Here is a 21,667-nt window from a genome sequence, read left to right as displayed (position 1 = left end):
ACTCTCCCCATTATGGGCAGAGCTGCAGCACAGAACCTATAACCTTAAACTGGTTTTCTATGTGCTGGCTGTTGTCACTTGTGCTGTGCCTGGCATCCCTCTGTGGCATTTTCCCAGTCCATCTCCTGGCCTGAGGGCAGGCTGGGAGACTCAGCTGATCACACCAGCTACCAGCCAGAGGCAGCACAGCTCTCTTAGGAAACTGCCCTAAACACTGAGGTGAGACAAGTTCAGTCTTATAAAAATAAATGGCTCCCCAGTGCTAGGGAATACTTATGTCACTTGACTCAAAATCAAAACAAAGACATCCCCCCCACCCCCCGCCAAAAAAAAAAAAAAAAAGGAAGAAAGGCAGTGGGAACCCTCAGCTGTAACATAACATGTACAATGTCCCCAGCCCCACAGTGCCCTGGGGCTGGGGTGGACTCTTAGAAACTGGGGGGCATCACAGACCTTCGAGGGGAAGTGTCTGTTTTAATCCTGACACCAACCACTGAAATCTGTAATTAGAGTGCTTTTCTGGAGCTGTCTCTATATCTGTAGAAAGGCTGCTGAAAGTCTGTAATTACTCAGACCCAACTGTCCCACAGGTGCCAAGTGAAGGACAGCCATGGCAATCTCCTCACAGCCATATTCCTGCTCCACAGGACAGGCAGGTGGGAATGCAAGCACCCTGAATGCAGCCTCAGGTGCTCCCAGGGATCTGGGACATTGCTGCCACCGTGCCCTGAGTCCTGGTGGCAGCCCCCATGGCACTGTGAGCAAGTGTGATGTACTTTGCCACTGCACTACTGAGGATTTTGCCCACTGTATTGTCCTGCCTGTGCCTGCTCTGCAAGGTGCCTTACTGTGTTCTGAGTGCATCTACAGCCTTGAGAGGAGCTAGGAAAATGCCACTTCACAGATATTTTTCCTCTGACTCCTTTCCCTTTTCTTGGATCCTCTCTTTGTTTTCAGACTCACAGGTGCTGAAGCAATTTGCAGTTATGTCTAGGTATTACATTGCCACTAAGTCCATTAGTTCATAGATTTCTTCTCCCATGGAGTTCCTGCAGCTGCTGGTGTCTTGGCAGTTAATTTCTTATGTATTTCCTTTCAAATCTGAATTGAATTATTGAGCATACATAATGAGGCACAGTAGGAAGAAAAAAGGCAGATTAAAGCTGACACAGACCAGATGCCTCTTCCAGCCACCGCTGCACCAATAGAGGGTGTGGGTAAATGTCAGGTGAATGAGAAAAACGAGGATATAGACAAATAACTTGCAAGGATTTTATCATCAGCTACTTATATAAGGGTTTTGCAAATTCTCTGCCCTCACAGCATCACTGTTTCCGTGAACTTCCCAAGTATTGTGCAGTTCAAGAGAGACTTTGAGAAGGGGCTCATTTACATTAGAAAAATGTTGAATACTGTGGGAACCAATGGTTGAAAGACTTCAGCAGAAAGGGCCATCCTAAGGGAGCACAGCACATGAACAGCAGAAAAAAATAACCAAAAACCCAGACACACAGTCAGCCTCCCTTCACCTCCCCAGCAGGATCACCCGCCCATCCTTGAGACTTCTCAGTGTCAGTTCCATGCACCTTTATTAGTCAGTGCCTGCCAGCGCTGCAGCACACGCACACAGAGCACTCAGTGCCCAGGAGACACCAACTCCCCATCAGCAGCACCACAGCCTTATAACTATTCCCTCCATTTTCTGCTCTAGCTTCCTATGGAAAGTCAAAGCCTTCACACTGAGGTAGCCAGCAGCAGGGACTCAGCAGCTGCAGGGCTCCTGCAAAGAAAGAGCCTGTGAGCCAGAGGTGGGATCCACAGGTGGGGGAAGAGTGCCCAGCAGCAGGAATATAGAACACATTACTCTAGAATGGGATGGGGACCCAGAGCTTATCCTGAGAGCGCATCTACATCCTCCACCAAAACACTCATCAGGCACAAAGGGTCCTGTTTGCATGGACTGCATATGCCATGCAGGGCAGAGAGCTTGGTACCCAGCTCCAGGGAAGCACAGCACTGATCCTAGGCCAGTGTCCTACATCTGCCACTTCGGCTTTCTGATTTAACCTGCACCAACACAGCTGGTCCTACAGCCTCTCCAGTAAGCAACACCATGACCCTCAGAACCTTTAGTGCAAAGGCACTCATTCTTTATAAGCCTTATTGTGAGATATACATGAAGGAAAATATGTGCACAACTCACAAGCAGGATAGAAACACAATTCTTTAAATCCTTCTCATCCTCTTTCTTGTTTCTAAGGCTCAAGGACCTGCATGCATTTAAAATATACACAAATAAATAGATGCATGTATTTTTCTCTCAGGTGTCATTTTCCCTGAGCTGAGAACTGCAGCAAGCACTCAGGTGGGCACAGCTGCCTTAGGGTTGCCCCTGTGCTGCCTAGAGGGGAACCTGGGGCTGCCAAAGCCAGGCGAGTAATGGCATCCCACTGCCCACCTGCTGCCCCCAAACCAAACCCCTGGCCTGCAGCCCCTGGCCACCAGACTTCCTGGACCTCTCAGACAGCCTCAACTGCACTTTTAAAAAATCTTATCAGGGAAGAACCTGGAAAATAGCTGTAAAGAGGAGCATATCACCCACACATTCTCTGCATCCTCCTTTTCCCAGCCTTGTTCAAAAGCACTGTGAGATGGTTTGTAGGCTTCTGTGAGTGGAGATGTTAATCAAAAATGTCACCTTCACCAAGTAGTTTCAGCTTGTTTCGAGGGCTTCCTCGTAGAAATTCCCAGTGAATGGCTCCACTGGCAGCAGCTTAGCTGACTGAAGTGGAAGAGGATTTACACTTTTTTTTTTTTACCCTCGTAGAAATTCCCAGTGAATGGCTCCACTGGCAGCAGCTTAGCTGACTGAAGTGGAAGAGGATTTACACTTTTTTTTTTTTTTAATCTCTCCCTTTTTTATTTCTTTGAATCTTTGTTAAAATGATATGAAGTTATCTTGGAAGAACCAGAGGTATTGGCTTTTAATGCCAAGAAATAAGTAATGAAATATTTGTTCACAGAGTTTTAGCCTATGTGTTTATTTTTCAACTCTCCAAATTTCCAGTCTCCCTTGATAGTGAGCAGAGTCTACAGGCAAAGGCTTCTTGAAGAAGTGAAAACACAGAATTTTTAACATAAGTGGTTTATCACTTCTGTTTGCCAGCTATTTTATTAAGTGTTAGGAAAATAAGCAAATTAATTTTCCCATTGGTTTTATTATAAATAGATCAGGCACTTGAAGCCCTCCAGTTGTTTGCAATTTGTTTCACAAAAAGCAATCTGCCTTTCAATTCTGATGTTCTTCTGCATAGTAACAGAGTAGGAAGGTACAGACCTTTAGTCCTGATTTGTAGTTTGGTTTTTAGATCCACCTTCTTCCTTGTACATGAGTCACTTGTGGCAGCTGAGAGAGATTTCTCCCTCTGTGCACGAAGGAGGAGTTGCATGATACGTCTGCAGGAGCTTTTGGAGAAGAAGCCATCCCTCTGGCTAACCCCTCCTCCAGCAGCCACCTGTGTCCCTGGTCCCCCTGTGTATCACTTCATCCCTGTGCTATTCCTGGCCTCATCAGAGCTGAGATTCCTATAAACATCGTGTCCCGTAGGCTTTTCAGAAGGCTTTTCTTTCCAGCTCAATGGCAGAGGAAAGATGATGTTTTCAATCCCCTTTGACTGCAGGCTCTCTGAAAGTCCCCCAGGGAGGTAAACAATAGAGGCTGTTTATTAACAGAGGATCCAAGTGCAAAAAAGCTGCAGAAAGCAAACTGGAGTGAGGCATTCACTGAATGAGCCATGATAATCCTGCCTAAAAAACTGGTTTTGCAGAAAATAGAATCCAAATCAGGAAAAAGAACCATGTAGGTAGCACTTAGAATGAGTCAGAGAAATACAGTATTTTGTATTTTTTAGTTAGTTAGTTGCTCATTTTTATGTTATCAGCCTGGGAATACAGCACTCCCATTAAGGTGACGTGATATCAGGCTGCATTTATGGCAGAGTTTTTTGGGTAATCTGATTTGTAGAGAATTTGAGCTGCTGCTTGTGTAGCCTGCATGTATGAGAATTTCCTGGCTAGCCAAGGTAATTCCTTTGCTTTTTAAAAACAGCAAACCCCCTTTTCCCCACTCCCTCAGGGAAGAACTTTGACCACTCAATGAGGCAGCAAGGCCCCAGGAGGGTCCCCGCAGGCACCCACCCTGCCCCACTCCAGCTTTGCCTGTGAATGTGCCCAAGCCCAGAGGTGGGTGGCAGGAGGCACTGGGCATTGAAGGAGTCAGAAAAAAAGTTAGGCAGAGGACGTTCAAAAATAGACAAGCTTTTCCTGTAAGTCTGAGTTATTTATTTAATTTGTTGTTGTTGGTTTGCGTTTAGGAACTTTTTTTCCCCTCAGTGATATGTAAACAAAGAAAGGGAAAAGCTTTGGGAAACAGGCAAGAGAACAAAAAATCTTTCTGAGCAGAGAGGTGGAAAAGAGAAGGATTTAAGAGGACCAATATCAAGGATAAAACCTTCTCCTAGATACCCATCAGATTTCAATTCTGAAGAAAAACCAGAAACCAAGACAGCTAGAAAACTTCCTTCCTCTTCTATCCAGGCTTTCAGCACTGCCATTTGCAGCTGTGTCCCTGTAGCCCTTTCTGGTGCCCACCCCAGGGCTGGGCATGCCTGTGATACCCACAGCCAGGCAGGGACACCCTAAGGGGTAGGACCTGGGCTCCATGCCCCCAGAAAACCACATAGCCCTGTTGCCTTGGAACCCATTCGGTGCTGTGCTCTGCCTTCCCTGACCCCACCAGTGCTGCCCTCCAAGCCCATGGCATCCAGCCACAACCCCTGACTCCATGGGGCAGCGAAGAGCTGGACACAGACAGGATTTCAGCAGTAGAGGCTGATGGAGAGCAAGCAAGTCCAAAGGCAAGCCAACCAAACTCATGTGCTGCTGACAAAGCATGCATCTACACTGCCAAGGTCTCCTGCAGTGCAGGGTCACCTCCTGGCTTTACTTACTGTGCTAAATGACCTGGAGCTTCACTCAGCTGTAAACCCCCAGGAGGAACACAGAATCACTACTATCTGCTGTATGTGTAACTGTCACCAGGATCAAATCAGCATCTATTTCACCTGGAAAGTGGAAAACCCCCTTACCAGCACTGCTGGCTCATACACCCCTGCATCACTCACGTGGAACTGCCAGAGTGATTTTCAGGGAAGTCTGATGAGATGCACAGCAATAACAGGTTATTTCATCAGTGGGTTTCACCTGAGGATCTCAGAGTATTTTACATCACCTCTTGTCAGCTTGACAAACTCCTTTAAATGCTCCCCCTATGCCAAAGGTGGGGATGGAGATGCCAGGGAGTCACAAGGTGGCTGTTTTAGGGCAGCAAATGAGATGCTGGGTACCAGGCTCTAACTTCCATACGTAGCTTGAGCCTGGGAGGAACATTTTGGGGTAGTCCTTCTGGCATGGGTGCCCCTACTTGGGACCAGACACAGCCCCTGTCCTGGAGCAATAGCTGGCATCATGCTCAGTGTGTACTTAGCAAGTTAACTAGCAAAGAAAAGAGAGGAACTTCCCCAAGCCTGTCCCCAGCAGCATCTCTAGTGAATTCTCCTTTTTTCACCACAGAAAGGAGCATCATCCAGAGAGGGTACATAGCCCAGCCCCTGCTGCACAAGCCAGCAGTGTGGGAGGGCTGCCCCTGCTACCTCCACCAGCAGCACTGCTCAGTGAGCTCCTCACCTCAGACCCTGCCCTGCACCCTCAGAAGATCTTGTTTGGTGTGTTCTCAGTTTCCCCTGGCCTCTAGTATCTGCTGCCTGTCAGTGACACTGTGATAGAGGCTCACATTCTGAGGTCTCACCTCTCTTTTTCACAGCCATAAAAGGGAAAGCAAAATGTTTAAATTTGAATGCTTTGAAGTTTTGCAGAATAAATAAACTTCTTCATAAAGATTGCAATGGGAAAAAATTCACAGTGTCTCTGTAAGACATAATAAATCTGGCATCCATTGCATTATCTGTGCATCCATGGCAAAATAATACATTAAAGGCCTGAAAACAAAGTGCTTGGGGACACCATGCAACTGAAAAACCAGGGAATCAGTTTTGCTATCCTAGAAGGCAACTGGAGCATCCAAGGCATGTGTAAGATGGGATCAAAAATCTATTGAGAGGGCTGCAGGACTTACAGAAGCATGACATTAATGGAATTCACTTTAAAGGCTCTTAAACTAGAAATGTTTCTTTATAATGAGAGCTGTTTTCATACAGGATGCCCTTGGAGGCCTGAAGTGACTGTAAATGTGTACTTATGGAGTGTTATGGGCCTTCTGTGCTGTAGAGAAAAAGGGTGTTAAAAATGGAAATACGTTTGGCATGGAGGCAGCTTTGGGCCATTTGTTTGTACTCTGTCTGAATTCCTTGCTGGCCTTGTTTCTAAATCATCATTATCACAGATCCCCAGCAGCTGAGTGATCTCCAATGGAAAAATGTCCAGGCAGGCAATGTGTGAGGAAAACACCCTCATACATTAGGCAGATCTCTCAGGCATAACTTCTAAACAAGTACTGGATGAAACTACAGCTCAAATGGATGGATTTAGATGCAGTTTCCAGCTACTTTTTAAACCTTTCTTGGATAGCTGGTTAAATGATATTTAGATAAGGCTAAGGCTCAAATGTATTGCTGTCAAGGGAAAACACCCACACAAACATTATAAATGATTGACTTGGGGAGACATTGCTCACTTTTGTTTGGATAGTGTCTCAGCAAACATCAAAATCCTGCAAAAATGTTTCAGCTGGCCCCTGCTGTATAGAGGGTTATACTCAGCTGCTGGGACCAAGCAGCCTTGCACACGCAGGGATGGTGGTATCTGCTGTAAGTCATCTGGGGAGGGAACTTCTCACCTCCTTTTAGCTGCTTGGGATCGAGCATCATGCACTTGGTGCTTTGCACCTTCCAACTCCAGCCAGAGGATGCAGAAAGGAGCTGGAGGAGGAGGAAACAACCTGTGCCACATGAGGGATCTGAGGCAGAGTGACCTAATTGTACCTCTGAACATCCTACCCCTGGAACCTACTGATTAGTTCAGCCAGTGATTATTCCTTTTCCTTGAATCCCTGTCTAAAATATCCTGGGCTAAATACTAAGACAGACAGGACCTCTTCCTGCCAGGACTGATCACACCTGCAGCATGGAGGGGAGAGTTGTCAGTGACACTGGGAGCACCTCAGCTGGCCTCACCTGCCCTCTGCCACACATCCTCATCCCTGCTGTTTCAGAGCTTGTTGCCCTCTGGTGAGATGATGCACCTTTGGTGCCCCGTGCTTCAGCCTTGACAGAACAAGGAGACAAGTTTTGGGAAACTCACCACTTCAGTCATCTACTGACCCACTAAATATTTCTCCTGGGGGAAAAAAAAATTGCAAAACCTGGGACATAGAGACAATAAGGCCTGCAAGTTTTGAGCAGACACATTTTTCGTATTTAGGTGTAACTTCCCCCAAAGAGTCTGACTTACCTCTTTCCCCTTATGACTGAGGACTCTTGAAGCCTGTCTAAGGGGAATTGGAGCAATGAAGCTGAGGGGGAAAAAAGACATTTAAGTAAACAGAGGGTTTTTTCTTTTTAATGAAAGCCCTAAGTGTCCTGCTGGCAACCCCGGTGCTGGTGGGCAGCAGGGGGAGCCTGGCTGGTGGTGTGGGTGCTGCAGTCACCCTGTCCCACCCCGCTCTCCGGGGTCACTGGGCTCAGAGGGTGGCTGTGGGCCTGCGGGGTGACTGTCCCTGATGTGGGCTCTCACTGTGGGCTGGAGCGCGGCAGAAAAGGAGCCTTGTGCCCATGGCAGCTGCTCCCTGCATTGCCATGGCAACACATCTGTTTCCTCCATTTCCCCATTCCTGCCAAGGGAGAGCCCCAGCCCTTCTGGCATCAACACAAGCCCAGGAAAAATCCAAGTCTCAACAAAACACCTTTTCACTGGTCCCTCTCTGCCCAGGCCGCAGCCCTCTCTTCAATGACTGTAAAAGCCTTTACTCTGTCATGGACAGAACATTCTCTTACAAAGAGTTTGCCTTGCTGCTGTAGCGCTGTTTTGAAAAAGCACTGTAACCCTTGAGCCCTTGGAGCATAAGGGGCAGCAGAACCCCAGCACCCCTCCCCACCCTGGGTATCATCAAACCCCACAAGATGCAGCAGCCCCCTGCTTCACCACCTCACTTTTTTTCAGGCATGCTAGGTTTTATTGCCTCAGACTCTTGATAAACACTAACTTTTTTTCAGGTCTTTTTCATGTTTCCAACCAAAAAATCTTTTGCTTTGCAAGATTTGTGGCAAAGCTCCTCTTGCAGCAGGTACAAGCTTAAGCTCCTGTTGATGCACAAGTTGGACTCACCAAGTCCCAGCCTCATTTCTCTGAAGAAAACAACTACAAGTATTTGGGTGCTCACAGGAGAGTGTGGGTTATGGTGCTAAGGAGAGAGCCCCAGAGCTCTGGAGGAGCTGTGAACAGCACAGGTACTGTGGCAGAGCTGGATCACTGATGCTCAAGGTGCCTGGATGCTGGTGCCGGCAGGGATGAGCCCCTTGTGCAGCTGGTTTCTGACAATGGATGCTATCAGCAGTTTGGAAGCAGTGCCTCTCCATTTCCACCGGCTCTGCAGAAACACTTGCTGGCAAAGGCAGAGCGTGTGCTCGCAGCTCCTCCGGCAGTGTGTCGGGGTGGCCACGCCAAGCTCCTGGGAGGGGCTGCTGGGGCAGGAGCAGCCAGCCCTACCTGCCTGGCCAATCCAGCCCTCAGCTGGCTGGACCACTTGGCTGCTCCTCATCTGTGCAAGTACCAGGCCTTGCAAAGCCATTTCCATCAGCTCAGAAAGTTTCTTTTTTAATCTAAATTTAATTAATCAGTAGAATTTACCGGCAGTGTGTCGGGGTGGCCACGCCAAGCTCCTGGGAGGGGCTGCTGGGGCAGGAGCAGCCAGCCCTACCTGCCTGGCCAATCCAGCCCTCAGCTGGCTGGACCACTTGGCTGCTCCTCATCTGTGCAAGTACCAGGCCTTGCAAAGCCATTTCCATCAGCTCAGGAAGTTTCTTTTTTAATCTATTCTACTGATTCATGCCCCTGATAAGCTCTCTGGTTTGAAAAAATATGTCCAGGCCCATGGCTTTATAGAAACTTTCAGCTGATTGAAAGCACAGGGGTAAACCCCCCAAAGGTTAGGCTGTGTTTCCAAGGAGCACTGTAGCCACCATCTAGCAGCACATCTCTGCTGGGATTCATTTACCATGTCCTACCCCATGCAGAGTACAGGGTGGGTTCTGACATGCTGCTGGTGATGGTGAGAAGGGTCAGTGTTTCAGAGTGACACAGGTCACTGAGATCTTGCAGTGAGGATGTAGTAGTAGATTTCTTGTATTTAAAGGAAATAATAAATTGTGTCCCTTTGAGGCTGTCAGTTCTCCTCAGTGCATCCAGCACAGAGACGCTGCAGTCAAGTGGGTAAATGAACTGCCTCATGGGTAGCATCACCTTCAAAACACAGGTGAGAAGTGCTCTGCTGTTTCCAGCTGTCTTGCATCCAACCACAGCAAGGATGCCCCTCTCACTCTCCACCTCTGCATTGCAGAGAATCATGTGCCTTGGGAGAGGGACAAATGGGTAAATGAGGTCACAAGTCTCCCAAGCACTAATCCTGCCTGTATCTTCTCCTCCATTTCAGTTTCCCAAAGCTACTCTTTTCTTAGGGTATTATTTTGCTCTGTAGTTTTGTTTGCAACTTGTTCTGAACTCATCTAGCTCCTAGATGTAGCCAAAAACTTGATCCTAAGGATAACCTTGTGACTGTACTGGAGTTTTGTGCTACTTAAACTACTTTCTTCTCTCTGCTCACAGCAAAGAAACAGGAAGCCAGAGCTTTGCCAAAATATTTTACTAAATAAATAGAACTGCAGGCAGTCTCCACAAGCCAGTCCAACAGTGCCACATGACCCCAGCTGGCAAGAGACAAGGGTTACATTTAAATTTAATTTTAATTCAGAAAAACATCAACACTTATTTACCACAGTTCATAAAATTCATGTGACAAAATTCCTCTAACAGACAGTTTAGTAGCCCTCTCACTCCAGCAATGTAAAAGCACAACAAATCAAGTTAGCCTGTGCTCCAGCAATACCATACCAGGCCAGCAACAACACATGCACTACAAAGTGACTCCTTGCTGAAATCTCTGGTGCTCTGTGGCTCTTGGTGCATCTGGAAGTCCTGAATTCCCTTGCCACCTCTGTCAGGTTCCTAGGGGACCTTACAGTTGTCTGAAGTAGCTCAGGTCTGCCTTCTGTGTAACTGCAGCACTGTAAAGAGACATGGTCACTCATGTATCATTTGGCCCACTGAGACGGGTTTGGAAGGAGCCCCATCTTGCCATGACCATTCTCAGTGTCCATGCCACTGCCACCTGTCACAAGGAGGACACTGCTGGACACTCCTTCATTAGCTTGGCAGCAGGGGAGAGGATGGACTGATAAAATCATTCTTGACAGTAGAATGGTTCAAGAGTTCCTGTAATGCAGGTGTTTGACTCCACACCCCTGGGATCACACACCTTGCCAGTGCTCCCCATGTGGTACCTGGGAATCTGCCCCTCACTAAAAGCCACCAAACCCCACTGCTCATGATTAATTCCCTCTTTGACGGTATTGCATCTTTGAAAACAACTTCCCTTCCCTTCAAATGTGTTCCTGGAGCCAGAGGACCAGAGTGAGGTCCTCATGCTGGTCTGGGCTTCCTCATGTGGAAGCTCTGGGGCCACTGCCATTCACTGCATGTTTGCCAATCTCATGTTCCCCCATGACACACCAAAGCTCTCAGTCCCAGTGGGAACCGGGCAGGTCCAGCTCAGATTTGTCCCTCAGGTGCTCTGCATCCAGTAACAGATAACAGCATGATGATGGGCAGCCCGTGTGGTGGGAAATCAGGAGCTGAGCCTGGTGTGCCAGGCATCCCTGGGTGGAGGTGGACCTGCAGAGAGCTGCTGTGCTGAGCTGTCCTGCCTGCCCCTGCCCTGACACTGCCCCAGCAGGGAAGACTCTGAGGGGCCCATCCTCACCTTCTTGTCAGACCCCCTCCTGTATCCATGCTCCTGCAGTGTTCCCAGCCTCTGCCTGTGTGCCATTGCTCCCAGGCACCTGCTCCTCATGGGGACGGAGGCAGCAGCAGGGCAGACCTGCACCCTTCGTAGGAGGGGCAGGCAATCACAGAGGAAAAATAAGAACAGAAACTGTTTTTCATATGAATTTTCAGGACTTCATCTACAACCCAAAGGAGAAAAAAAATTTACCAAAGCATATAGTGCATTTCTCAAATGTAATATACGGAGAGGTACAAACAGACTCATGGCTACACGGAGTTTCCAGTAGCTATTTGGCATGAAGTGAAGGACACACTGGCCCTAGCACTGCTGCTTGCTGGCAAGGAGAGGACATAGCTGTTGGTGGGGTTGTGCCCCGGCAGTGCCCTGGGCACAGTACCTGCTCCACTTAAAACCCACTCCCAAGCACACGTATTCAGGGAACTGCAAGAGGTTTTCAGGGCTCAGCTATCTCAGGCCATGAACATCTTCTCCTACTACCAGCACACTCCATGAACAGGGTGACACCTTCACCAGCAGCTGACATTGCCACAGGATCCCCTTGGCAGTTACACCTGTGCCATGTTCCCATCCCGCTGGATGTGGCCCTGAGATGGCATCTCCGGGTTGGTGGGAAGGAGCAATGCCACAAGGAGTGGACCTTTCCCAGCCCTCCACATTTTCAAGAGGAACAGCATGAAGGTAAAAGCAGGCACTGTCAGGAAGCCTCCTTTGACTCTCCTGCAAGGCCCACCATGCCCCAGGGGCAGCGGGTCCCCATGCCAGCTCCCTGCCAGGGCACAGCCAAAGGCAAAGCCGACTCAGGCTGCTGTGTACCTGCTCCATCTTGGCAGGACAGTGCTGTCTTGGTATGAAACACCAAAACTGAAACACATTATTCCTTACAACTTAAAAAAAACCAAACAGAAATGAGGATATACCATTTCTGGTACCAAATAATGAAACACATTATTCCTTACAACTTAAAAAAAAACCAGAAATGAGGAAAACATCCTATACCAAATGCAGGCAGCCCAACTGCCTTTGGAGCAATCTCCAAATCTCTTCAGATTTATAGGGGAGGATGTCAGATGCAAGGACTAGCAGCACCATTTCCCTGGCAGCGCAGGCACATGACAGGGGGGAAGAAGGAGCCCTCACACTCCTGGCTGTGGGCTGGCAGGGCTCCCAATACACCCCCCAAGCCCTGGCAGAGCACAGGAACCAGAGTGGGGAAGTTGTTCCAGTGGGAAGGGCTTTTTTCCTGGCCATTTTGCTGGCTGTTGGAGTCAGGCAATGGAAGGAGGTGCACAGGAATGGAGACCATGCAGCTGTAAATCCTGTCAAGTATAACGATGTTTTTTTAAGCATATTTTCTTGATTTCCCTCCCAAGGGACCAAACCCAAAAGATGGTTTGATCTTTAGGTAACCCAGAAACAAAGTGTTTCCCAAACAACACTGCAGTCTGACAATGGTCATTATTACAAAAGAGCATTTTATTTCTGTTTTTTTCTGGGTGTACTATATTGCAATGTAACACTATGCAGGTCTATTATGATATTATGATTCTTGCTACAGAATTAAGTTTGTCCATTTGGTCAAATTTCAAAGTTTTTTCTTGGCATTCCTACAGGACTTGTCACCACTTAAGCACATGAATTACTGACGTGCCAAAAAAGTGATATAAGACTTGGAGCAGGCATTTTCCAATCAGAATTTGCAAAAGTTGTTGGTCTGGCTGGATGCACGAGGTCAGCACAAATATCCATTCTAATTTTGACAGAGGGGGAGATGAACATCTCCAGATTTTCATCACAAAGTAATTTGCTTGTCAGGCTCAATGTGCTATGAAGGCTGTCTTCTTACTTCTGATGCAATCTTTGTCATCTCTAATTCTGTTACCAAGGAAGATTTTTATTATTTTTGAGCAATAATGAAAAAATGCCTTGCTTAAATTCTGGAACTGTCATACTTGTTAGGCACCTGATTAATATAAGTAGTTATAGAAACTCTCTGTATATATACAAACCATGCTAAAGTATTGTCCACAAAATGTCCATCCACTTTAAGTCAAATACTATTGGTCACAGAAAAGTCTAGTATGAATCACATTTGAATATACATATGAGCAGTACATGATTCACTGAGTAAATATGGCACTTTTACATATTTTCCTGGATGTTATAGAGAATTAGGAAACAATCTTCCATCAGCTGACTCATTCCTTAGTTACTGTAATATGGGTTTGGAAAATACACCCCAGAATAGACAGTAAGAGGTTTACAAAATTCAACAGTGCAGCTACCTGAGTTTGTTTCATTACGAAATTAACAGTAATGTGATATTTTATCATCCACTGTGAGCCTGAGGGTTGTCTACTCACAAAAACCAAGCTGCCCAACCCTGCTATACACAAAACAGCACAGTTCCCCAAGCACGTGGCTCGACAGGATGATGAACTGACCTAGCATCTCCAAAGGGACTTGCAGTGCCTTCTTCTTGTATAGACCCCAGCTGCAGAGTCCTGTCCCCTTGCTACTCCCATCCCAGTGTCCATCCAATCCTGTAGGGAGCTGATCCAGCAGAAAATTAGTGCTTTTTTAAAACTGGCATAGTTTTCTGCTGGCTTTCAAAGTTGGTTTATCCTGTGGAGGGATCAGACCAGCACCAGACCTGTAAAGGTACATGAGAAGCAGCTGGAACATGTTGGCAGGAATAGGGAGCATGGGAGGAGGAGGAAGCTGCCCCTTTTTGGTGACAGGGAGCTGAGACTGAGGATGCTGTCTCAGCTCACCACATCCTTGGAGAAGATACAGTTATTAGTGTGAAAGTGCTTAGACTGGTATAGTTTATTCCTCGCAAAGTGAATAAAGATATGCCAGCACAAGGCACTTTATACTCATGTAACTGTGTCCACATGAGGGGTTGCACTGGTATAAATATCATCAGTTACAAACAAAACCCCACATCCCCTAAGTGATGTATTTACAAAAATGGCATAGAACATGTCTCCAACCTTCAGTTATGAGGTGTGCATAACTTCCATTCAGAAACAAGATCACAAACTACACATGAAACAGTATTACACACAAAATAAATTAGGGGTTTAAAATGCTACATCTAGGAATATAAAGACTTTAAAAAAAGCTTTAAATGTAATCCCATATTTAAAATCTAAGTAAGAGAACTATACAGCTCCACCAATTACCTGGACATTTCAAACAGTTTACATTCATCAGGGACAACAGCACTTTGGTTTACATAATTAGGTTAATATGACCAATGAAATGTTTCTCTTCCTCACATAACATCAAAGTGAAATACATTTAGAATATATATACTGCCAAGCTGTTCCAGTAAGTGCATTCCACACAACAGTAAGGGTAGCTCTTACAATAGCTACATCAATTACAGGTCTTAAATAGAACTAAATCAAACCCCTTTAAAAAAGCTTGATTTGATTCCTTCATGCCTGACCCAGTTTTGATTAATCTGGATCTTCTCCAGAACACAGCCAAGCACAAAAAGTAAGTCTGACCTGGTACTGTGGCAAGCTCACACACCAAACTGCATAGCACACCCTGGATTAATGAGGAAGTTCTCACTGTAGTTTGTCTCCTCACCTCTGTAAGTTATTCTCTTAAACCAACTGTATGCTTCTGTACCAAGCTCAAGAACTCAGTGTAGCTCAAGACACACAATGGCAGTTAGAAAACATGTAAGAGCAACCAATCTGACAACTGTCAAATATTTTACATACATTTGAACAAACAGCAATTCGGCCTCTGCAATTAATGAGCATCATTGCCTTCTACAGAAATAAGGACTTATTCCTTGATTTCTTGTGAAACATTTATCAAGTGCCTGCATCTGACTCAAATGTGTGTTGTTGGATACGATGAAGAGATCTCCTCCCAGCACAATATTTTATTACTTTTGATTAGCTTAAATTAGCTAGTGGGCAGCACATCCCTTTAAAACCTGACTGAAAGAAATCAAATGGCTGGATTAAATAAACAGCTGAACATGGCTTCAGAGGATAAAGTTCCCAACCTGATGCACAATAATCGGAGATTACATTATTGTAAAAAGCAAAATTCCAACTGTAGGATTTCCAATTTAATTACCCTCTGGGAGATGAAAACATAGCCCTCATCTCTGTCCTTTGTATGCTGGGTAGGCTGAGACTTGTGAGAAATTCATGTATTCATTTAATCTCATTTTTGCAAATGTGCAAATGTTCCTGTGCTGAGCTTGGTTTTATGCTACCCAGGCTAAATCAAGGAGCACATTAGAGGCTATTTCCTCATCAGAAGCTTTACAAACTAAGTATGATTGCACTTTTTCTGGATCCCATTCCTAGAAGGTGCCAAGCAGTTTGGCGGGAAGTGGGCAGAGGGCACTTTCTCTCTTGCAGCACTGGTGTTTAAGGGAGGATGGGGTTTCTCAAGACAGCATTTCATCTTGCTGAGCTGACATTTCCAATACAGTGAGTTCACTGCACCCCTTCCACTCAAGTCAGGAGGAAATGGGCAGCCACATCCCTTTGCCCTGTTAGGAAAACCTTTAATATGAGTCACTTTGGTCCTGATTCCACTGTGAACTGTGACCTTACTCTTCCTGCACCAGAGAGGAAATCACAGTGAGTGCCTCCTGCTCAGTGCACTGTGTGAACGGGCAGCCAGACTGAATGGCCAACAGGCCCTGAAGGAATTCTGCATGCTCCCTCTCACCTGTTAAAATACATAAAGATCCTTTTCTACTTGCTTAGACCATCTGAGAAAACCCTGTTGTAAGTAAAAAGGGATTGTAAGCCTAGACTTGATCTTGTTAGATGTTGAACACCTTCTACTGCCACTGAAGAAAAGAGGAACAAAGGCATTCAGCACCTGCAGCACCACCTGTTGAAGACCATGTCCTAAGGGATTAACAATAACTAGGAAGACAATATAATCATCTATTACAAACTATTCAACTCAAAGCATACATCTTAAACACAGTTTCCCTGGTGGGATTAGGAAATGGAAAGAAAAACCAGCAGACAAAATCATTTACTTTTACCAGTAAAAATTAATTTACAGATGCCCTTCTTCTCAGGGCAAAACAAACTAAAAATATCTTAAAACAGTGAAAAAATATGAGAAAATTTTATTAAAAAATATATGTACTCCTTACTCCAAATTTGTTTGTACAGAAAGGATTTGAAAAAGAAAAAAATAACGACAAATTAAATGCATATTCAGAGTATGCATTCTCTAGAGCGTTTTTGGTAGAAGTGTTATTTCTGTAAAACTGAGCAAGAAGAAGTTATTCAGCTTTCATTTGCTCCCTGACATCAGATGGCAAAGTTTCAAACAAGTTGTCCTCCACAGTGAAACCAGTCCTCTTCAGAGCTCTACACTCACCGAGCTCAGGTGGAAGAATTTCAAAGTGATTGCCTTTAATATCCAAGTAGGAGAGCAATGTCAAATTACCAATTTTAGGTGAAAGGACTGACAAGTTATTTTTCCCAATTTTCAGAGTCTTAAGTTTTTTGCAAAAGTACAGTTCATCTGGCACACTCTCCACTTTGTTGCAAGTAATGGAAAAGTACTGTAAACTCTGAAGAACTCCTATTTCAGGTGGGATAAAGCGAATGTCATTGTAAGACAAATCCAAGTATCTGATTTTGTTGCATAGGAATAGGTGGGACGGAAGAACCTCTATTTTGTTATGGCTGAAGGAAAGCCGCTCTAGACTTGTGAGTTTCTTTATATGCTCTGGGATGTAGGTGATACTGTTGTACCACAGCTTGAGGATTGTCAGCTTTCGCAGATGTTGAAAACTTACGATTTCTTCAATGGATTTGAGGTTGTTTTCCTTTAGATCCAATTCCTGAAGACTGAGAAGGCTGAAGACTGCATGAGGTATGCGCTCTAAATCACAATGAACCAATTCCAGCTGTGTCAAGTTGACCATTTTCTTCAGGTTGTTGAGCATCACTAACTTAGTGCCATCATTATGGATACACAATTTCTGCAGGTGACTCGAAACATCAACTGCAGATTGTGGGATTTTGGACAGATTACTTTTTACGTGAAGAACTTTTAGGCTTTTAAGCTCCCGAAAAGACTCCAATGTAATGTTTTTAGAAATATCATGACTTAGGGAGCCAATTAAATAGAGCTCTTCCAAATTTCTGAGGCCATACATCCAATGTGGAAGTTCTCTGATGTCATCAAACTTGACGCTCAAGATCTTGAGATTCTCCTTCAGAAAAGCCAAGGCGGCACTGTGGATCTTCACAGAGCACTGGTGCAATGAGAGCTCCTGGAGATTGTCCAGCTGTGCAATGGTTGCTGGTATCATTACATTATTAATTATTTCAAGTTTTAAAGACTGCAGTTCAGTAATTTCAAACACTGTGTCTGGTAGTCCAGAAAGCATGAAAAGCTGTAGCTCCAAATGGCTGTGGGAGTTTGTCTGCAGCCTCTGTCGCAGTTTATCTGCAGTCCACTCATTGTTCAGGTTCAGCTGTTTCAGCTTATTTTCACTGACTTCAGACAGGAAGACAGCAAAGCGCTTGGAGTAGAGAGGATCGTACTGATCGATCATATGAAGCATAAAAGCAAAGTCATTCTTGACATCTGGGATGTCATCGATTCCCGTCTCCTGCCGAACATACTCAAAGGAATATTCTTTCAGTGAGCGGTAGAACAGCCAGTACAGTGTGTAAAGGCATGTCAGGCCATAGATGCTGACAAAGCACAGGTAGCAGTAAGAGAGTTTAGAGAACAGATGTGCCATGGTGTGATTACAGCAGAAGTTCTTGTATCCTGTCATGTCTTCAATATCAACGTTACAGACTACAGTAAAATTAACTTCTGAGACAAGTGCTGTGTTGTAAGCAATAATAATAAGGAATTTAATTACCTTAAGTACAGTCTGGCGAACGTACATGACATAGAGTATATCACCCTCCTCAACATGCAGTCTAAATTTCTTCACCTTTTCAAACAGTGCTTTGGCCTGTTCACCTTCTTTTTTATCTAATGCCCCAGGTGTTCCCTTATCCACAACTAACTTCTCAGGGATTGATTTTAAAGACTGTGTCTTGACCAAAGTGCCTTCAGTGCTTGGCTGAGTAGTATTAGACTTGTTAATGTTGTTCTTCCTGTTATCCTTCTCTTCAGAGTCTTCCCCTGACACTTCAGATAAAGCTCTTGTCGTCCAGGGAGAATCAAAACATTTCCCAAGTATTGAAATGAAGTGTTCAATTTTGGAGCTTGATCCAGGGAATTTGAACCAAAAGTTACTACACAGCATGAAGACCAGTGTGTGTATAAGGACAAGGTAAGGGAAGTACTTGGCATACCAGTGCAGAGCCCGTTCGTAGCACACCTGATTTATAAAGCTGTACTGCTGAAGGTCCAAGTCAGTCTTGAGTCCTTTCATTTCAACTGTAGCTGGAGGGGTGGATGGCTTCGGTGGTGGAAGGGGGGTGGTATCTGGGATTGTGTTAAACACATTTGAACTATTAGATTGGTTCTGGCAAGGCTGGACACGCTTTGGAAGGCATATTATCTTATCTTGCATGACCTGGAACACACAAACAGATATCTTTTGAACTGATGTACAAACAATGGTGGCAGCACCAATGGGTAACTGTCCTTGGAGTACCTCCAGCTGCCAGGCATTCCTCCACACAGCCTGCTACTTGTCCCCACAGGCTGCACTATTATTATTCTCAACAAGACACTTGTTCTGTATGCCAAGAACTAGGCCACCCCTTTCTATCTACGGCTAGCTTCCCATAATTTGAATAAGAGGGCATTGACACAATCCAGAAAAAAGAGAAATGTGGGGAACACTTCTAGAAAAGACCAGGGATCTCCTGCTCTGCTCTCCCCAGAGACAGACTGTTACTGCCAGGTGTATTCACCCTGGCTACATGATATTCAGAGATAGCTTAGGCTTGACAGCAGCACAACTGCATTCATGTGGCTACACTTCCACACGATGATGTCTTATCACACCAAAAATGGCTGACAAAGGGCTAATGTGAGCCTATCTATGCAGGGACATTATTAATCTTCAGTCTTAATAAAGACAGATAAGGACAGTTCTTTGATGGCATTTGTGTGTGCATGGACATAAATCTTATTTAGTTTCTCACACATAGACATAGAGTCCTCATAGAATCATAAAATGATCAGGGTTGGAAGGGACCTTAAAGATCATCCACTATTTCAGGGATGAGGCATCCACAATTTCCCTGGGAACTTCAGCCTGTTTCACTGCCTCAGCATCCTCACAGTGAATAATTTCTTCCTAATAGCTAATCTAAACTGACCCTCTTTCAGCTAAAAGCTCTTACTCCTCATCCTATCACTATATGCCCTTGTCCGAACTCCCCCTCTATGGGGGGGCTTTTGTAGGATGGAATACACACCTGGGGGAAATAATCTAGCTCTGTTCTTGAGTCTGTCTATAAAAAAAAATCAAACAAGAAGTTTTCCTAATCCAGGATGGTCATCCATGTTGACAAACTGAGGTCAAAGTGCCTCTAGGGACCAATCACCTTTGGTTTAATCTGGGTAACAGTTCTGAGTTCAGTGCAAGACTCCCTACAGGTCTGAATTAAAATGCTAATCCATGTGATAAGCCAAGGAGCTCTCTTACTTGCCCTGAATGGCTAACTGCTATTAGCCCAAACTGAGAATATATGTGTAGTATAGATGTACTCTTTGACATCATGGTTGTTGAAAGCACTAAATATAAGGTATGCAACAAGAGCTACCAAAACCAGATGATCCTTGATGATCAGGGAAATGCTGAGATAAGACCACACATGTTTTGAACAGTATCAGTGCCACAACTGTTGACACATCAAAAACTTCTGTAGTTACTCTATGTCTGTAATACTGTGATAACACCCTTAGTTATGTCCTGGATTTATGTATCTCACAGTAAGTTGGAATAAAAACAATTTGTCTATTATTTCAGTCTTTCCACACATTATTTTCCAGTGTGCTTTCTCCAATCAAGCAGGTAAACTTAAAACAGACAACAAATATAACAGATTATTTACTTTGTGTGGTTAAGCAAACATCTACTAATGCAATATTTAGCTCTATATAAAACTTTTAAACATGAATGTTGTATCAAGTGAAAATACTTGAGAATGAAGAATACAGACAAAACTACAGTGGATTTCATATGAAATTTGAAATATAGTAAATCTAAATCCTAGGCCATGTTAAGTGAGCAAATTCCTCTGAAATAAGAGCTCTGTCAATGTGTCCCTTTAGCTCCATTTCAAAGTCATGCCAGGAAATGTGAGATCCATGTTTGAACTTGTACTGTAACTATATATTTTTGTGGAGTCATCCCAAACAGTATTTTTCATTTCTTTTCTGCTTTTGGCTCTTCAGCAAAATGTAACTAACAGTGACTGATGGTGATGTCAGTTGTTTATGTGTAACCATCCTCAGAGACATTTTGGAATGGAAGAGACATATTATTAGCTGTGGGTGTTGTTAATAAAATCAGCACATTAATTTCAAATCTCTTAAAAGCATAATGACAGAAATAATATTAACATCTGCCAAAATTCCAAAATTATTACAAATAATTACAAAATTACAAAATTCCATTTTTTAAACTTTCAAACAGCAAAATGGTAACAAAAAAGACCCGAAGTTGATAATCTGTTTTGTTATGCCAAACAGAGGTGGAAACAGTGATGCAGACACCAGCCAAACCAACAGCTCTTATCTTATTTGGCACAGTTCCACTGACTCTAGTGCAAGTCTGCTGATTCACAGCTGCTAAAAGTCTGGTCTGTGTTATTTGATGTTGCTACTTAAACAGCTTTAATCCTGGGACCAGCACATTTTTGCTTTGTTCATGGCGAGCCCAAGAGATAAAACAAGATGGGGCAGTACCCTTCCTCATTTGTGGTGCTCTTTCACCAGCCACTCCTGTCCCTCTGATTTACCTGCAAGGTGCAGCCGAACACTCCGATCATCAGCATGGCCACCGAGAGATAGTCCGTGAACACATCCCACCAGGGCTTCAGCACCCGGAACGCCGGCTGCTGCTCCGAGAACTGCCGGAACTCGGTCACAGGAATCATCCTCCTGCAAAACAAACAGCGAGGCCAGCTCAGTCTCCTGCACCTCAGCCCCCTCACCCTGGGCCAGCAAGTGAAAAAGCCTCCTCTGTAAATGGAACTGCCCATCTCAGAAGAGGGATGTTCGTGCTGTCACTACACAGCTCCTGGAAGGGAGGAAGGGAGAGCCTGCAGTGCCATCCATGCAGGCAGGAAAATCCCTCTCTCTGTTGTCTCCAGCCATCTCTGATAGGTCAGTAAAGCCTTCTGCACCCTTGAAAACCAGCCCATTCTGTAGATAGAGATGTTCAGCATCACACACATTAGCCTTGATCTCAAAGGTCTGGCTGAAATGCTTGTCCTGCATTCAAACTTCACACACCTTTTTAGTTATCATGTTTCACTCATTTCCATCTTATTCATAGCGGTTTCAGGAATGCTT

General features: G+C 44.9%; 1 protein-coding gene across 1 annotated transcript; it reads right to left on the bottom strand.

Moving 5' to 3' along the window:
* Nucleotides 1-12,607: 12,607 nt before the first annotated feature.
* On the bottom strand, nucleotides 12,608-21,273 carry LRRC8C (leucine rich repeat containing 8 VRAC subunit C). The gene is made up of 2 exons (XM_039727070.1): nucleotides 21,112-21,273; nucleotides 12,608-18,710 (listed from the first exon to the last, which is right to left on the bottom strand). The coding sequence occupies exons 1-2, from the start codon at nucleotides 21,247-21,249 to the stop codon at nucleotides 16,440-16,442; spliced, it is 2,409 nt and encodes an 802-aa protein (XP_039583004.1). The 5' UTR covers nucleotides 21,250-21,273; the 3' UTR covers nucleotides 12,608-16,439.
* Nucleotides 21,274-21,667: the final 394 nt, after the last annotated feature.

The sequence above is a fragment of the Passer montanus genome, unplaced genomic scaffold, assembly GCF_014805655.1.
Source record: "Passer montanus isolate IOZ18808 unplaced genomic scaffold, ASM1480565v1 scaffold60, whole genome shotgun sequence".
Lineage (NCBI taxonomy): Eukaryota > Metazoa > Chordata > Aves > Passeriformes > Passeridae > Passer > Passer montanus.
This window is presented reverse-complemented; position numbering and strand designations above follow the sequence as displayed.

What these genes read in the sequence shown, in the direction of transcription:
- LRRC8C (XM_039727070.1), bottom strand. Translation starts at nt 21,249, where the DNA reads ATGATTCCTGTGACCGAGTTCCGGCAGTTCTCGGAGCAGCAGCCGGCG. An exon ending in TGTTCGGCTGCACCTTGCAG is followed by an intron (nt 18,711 to 21,111) that starts GTAAATCAGAGG and finishes TGTGTGTTCCAG; the next exon opens with GTCATGCAAGATAAGATAAT.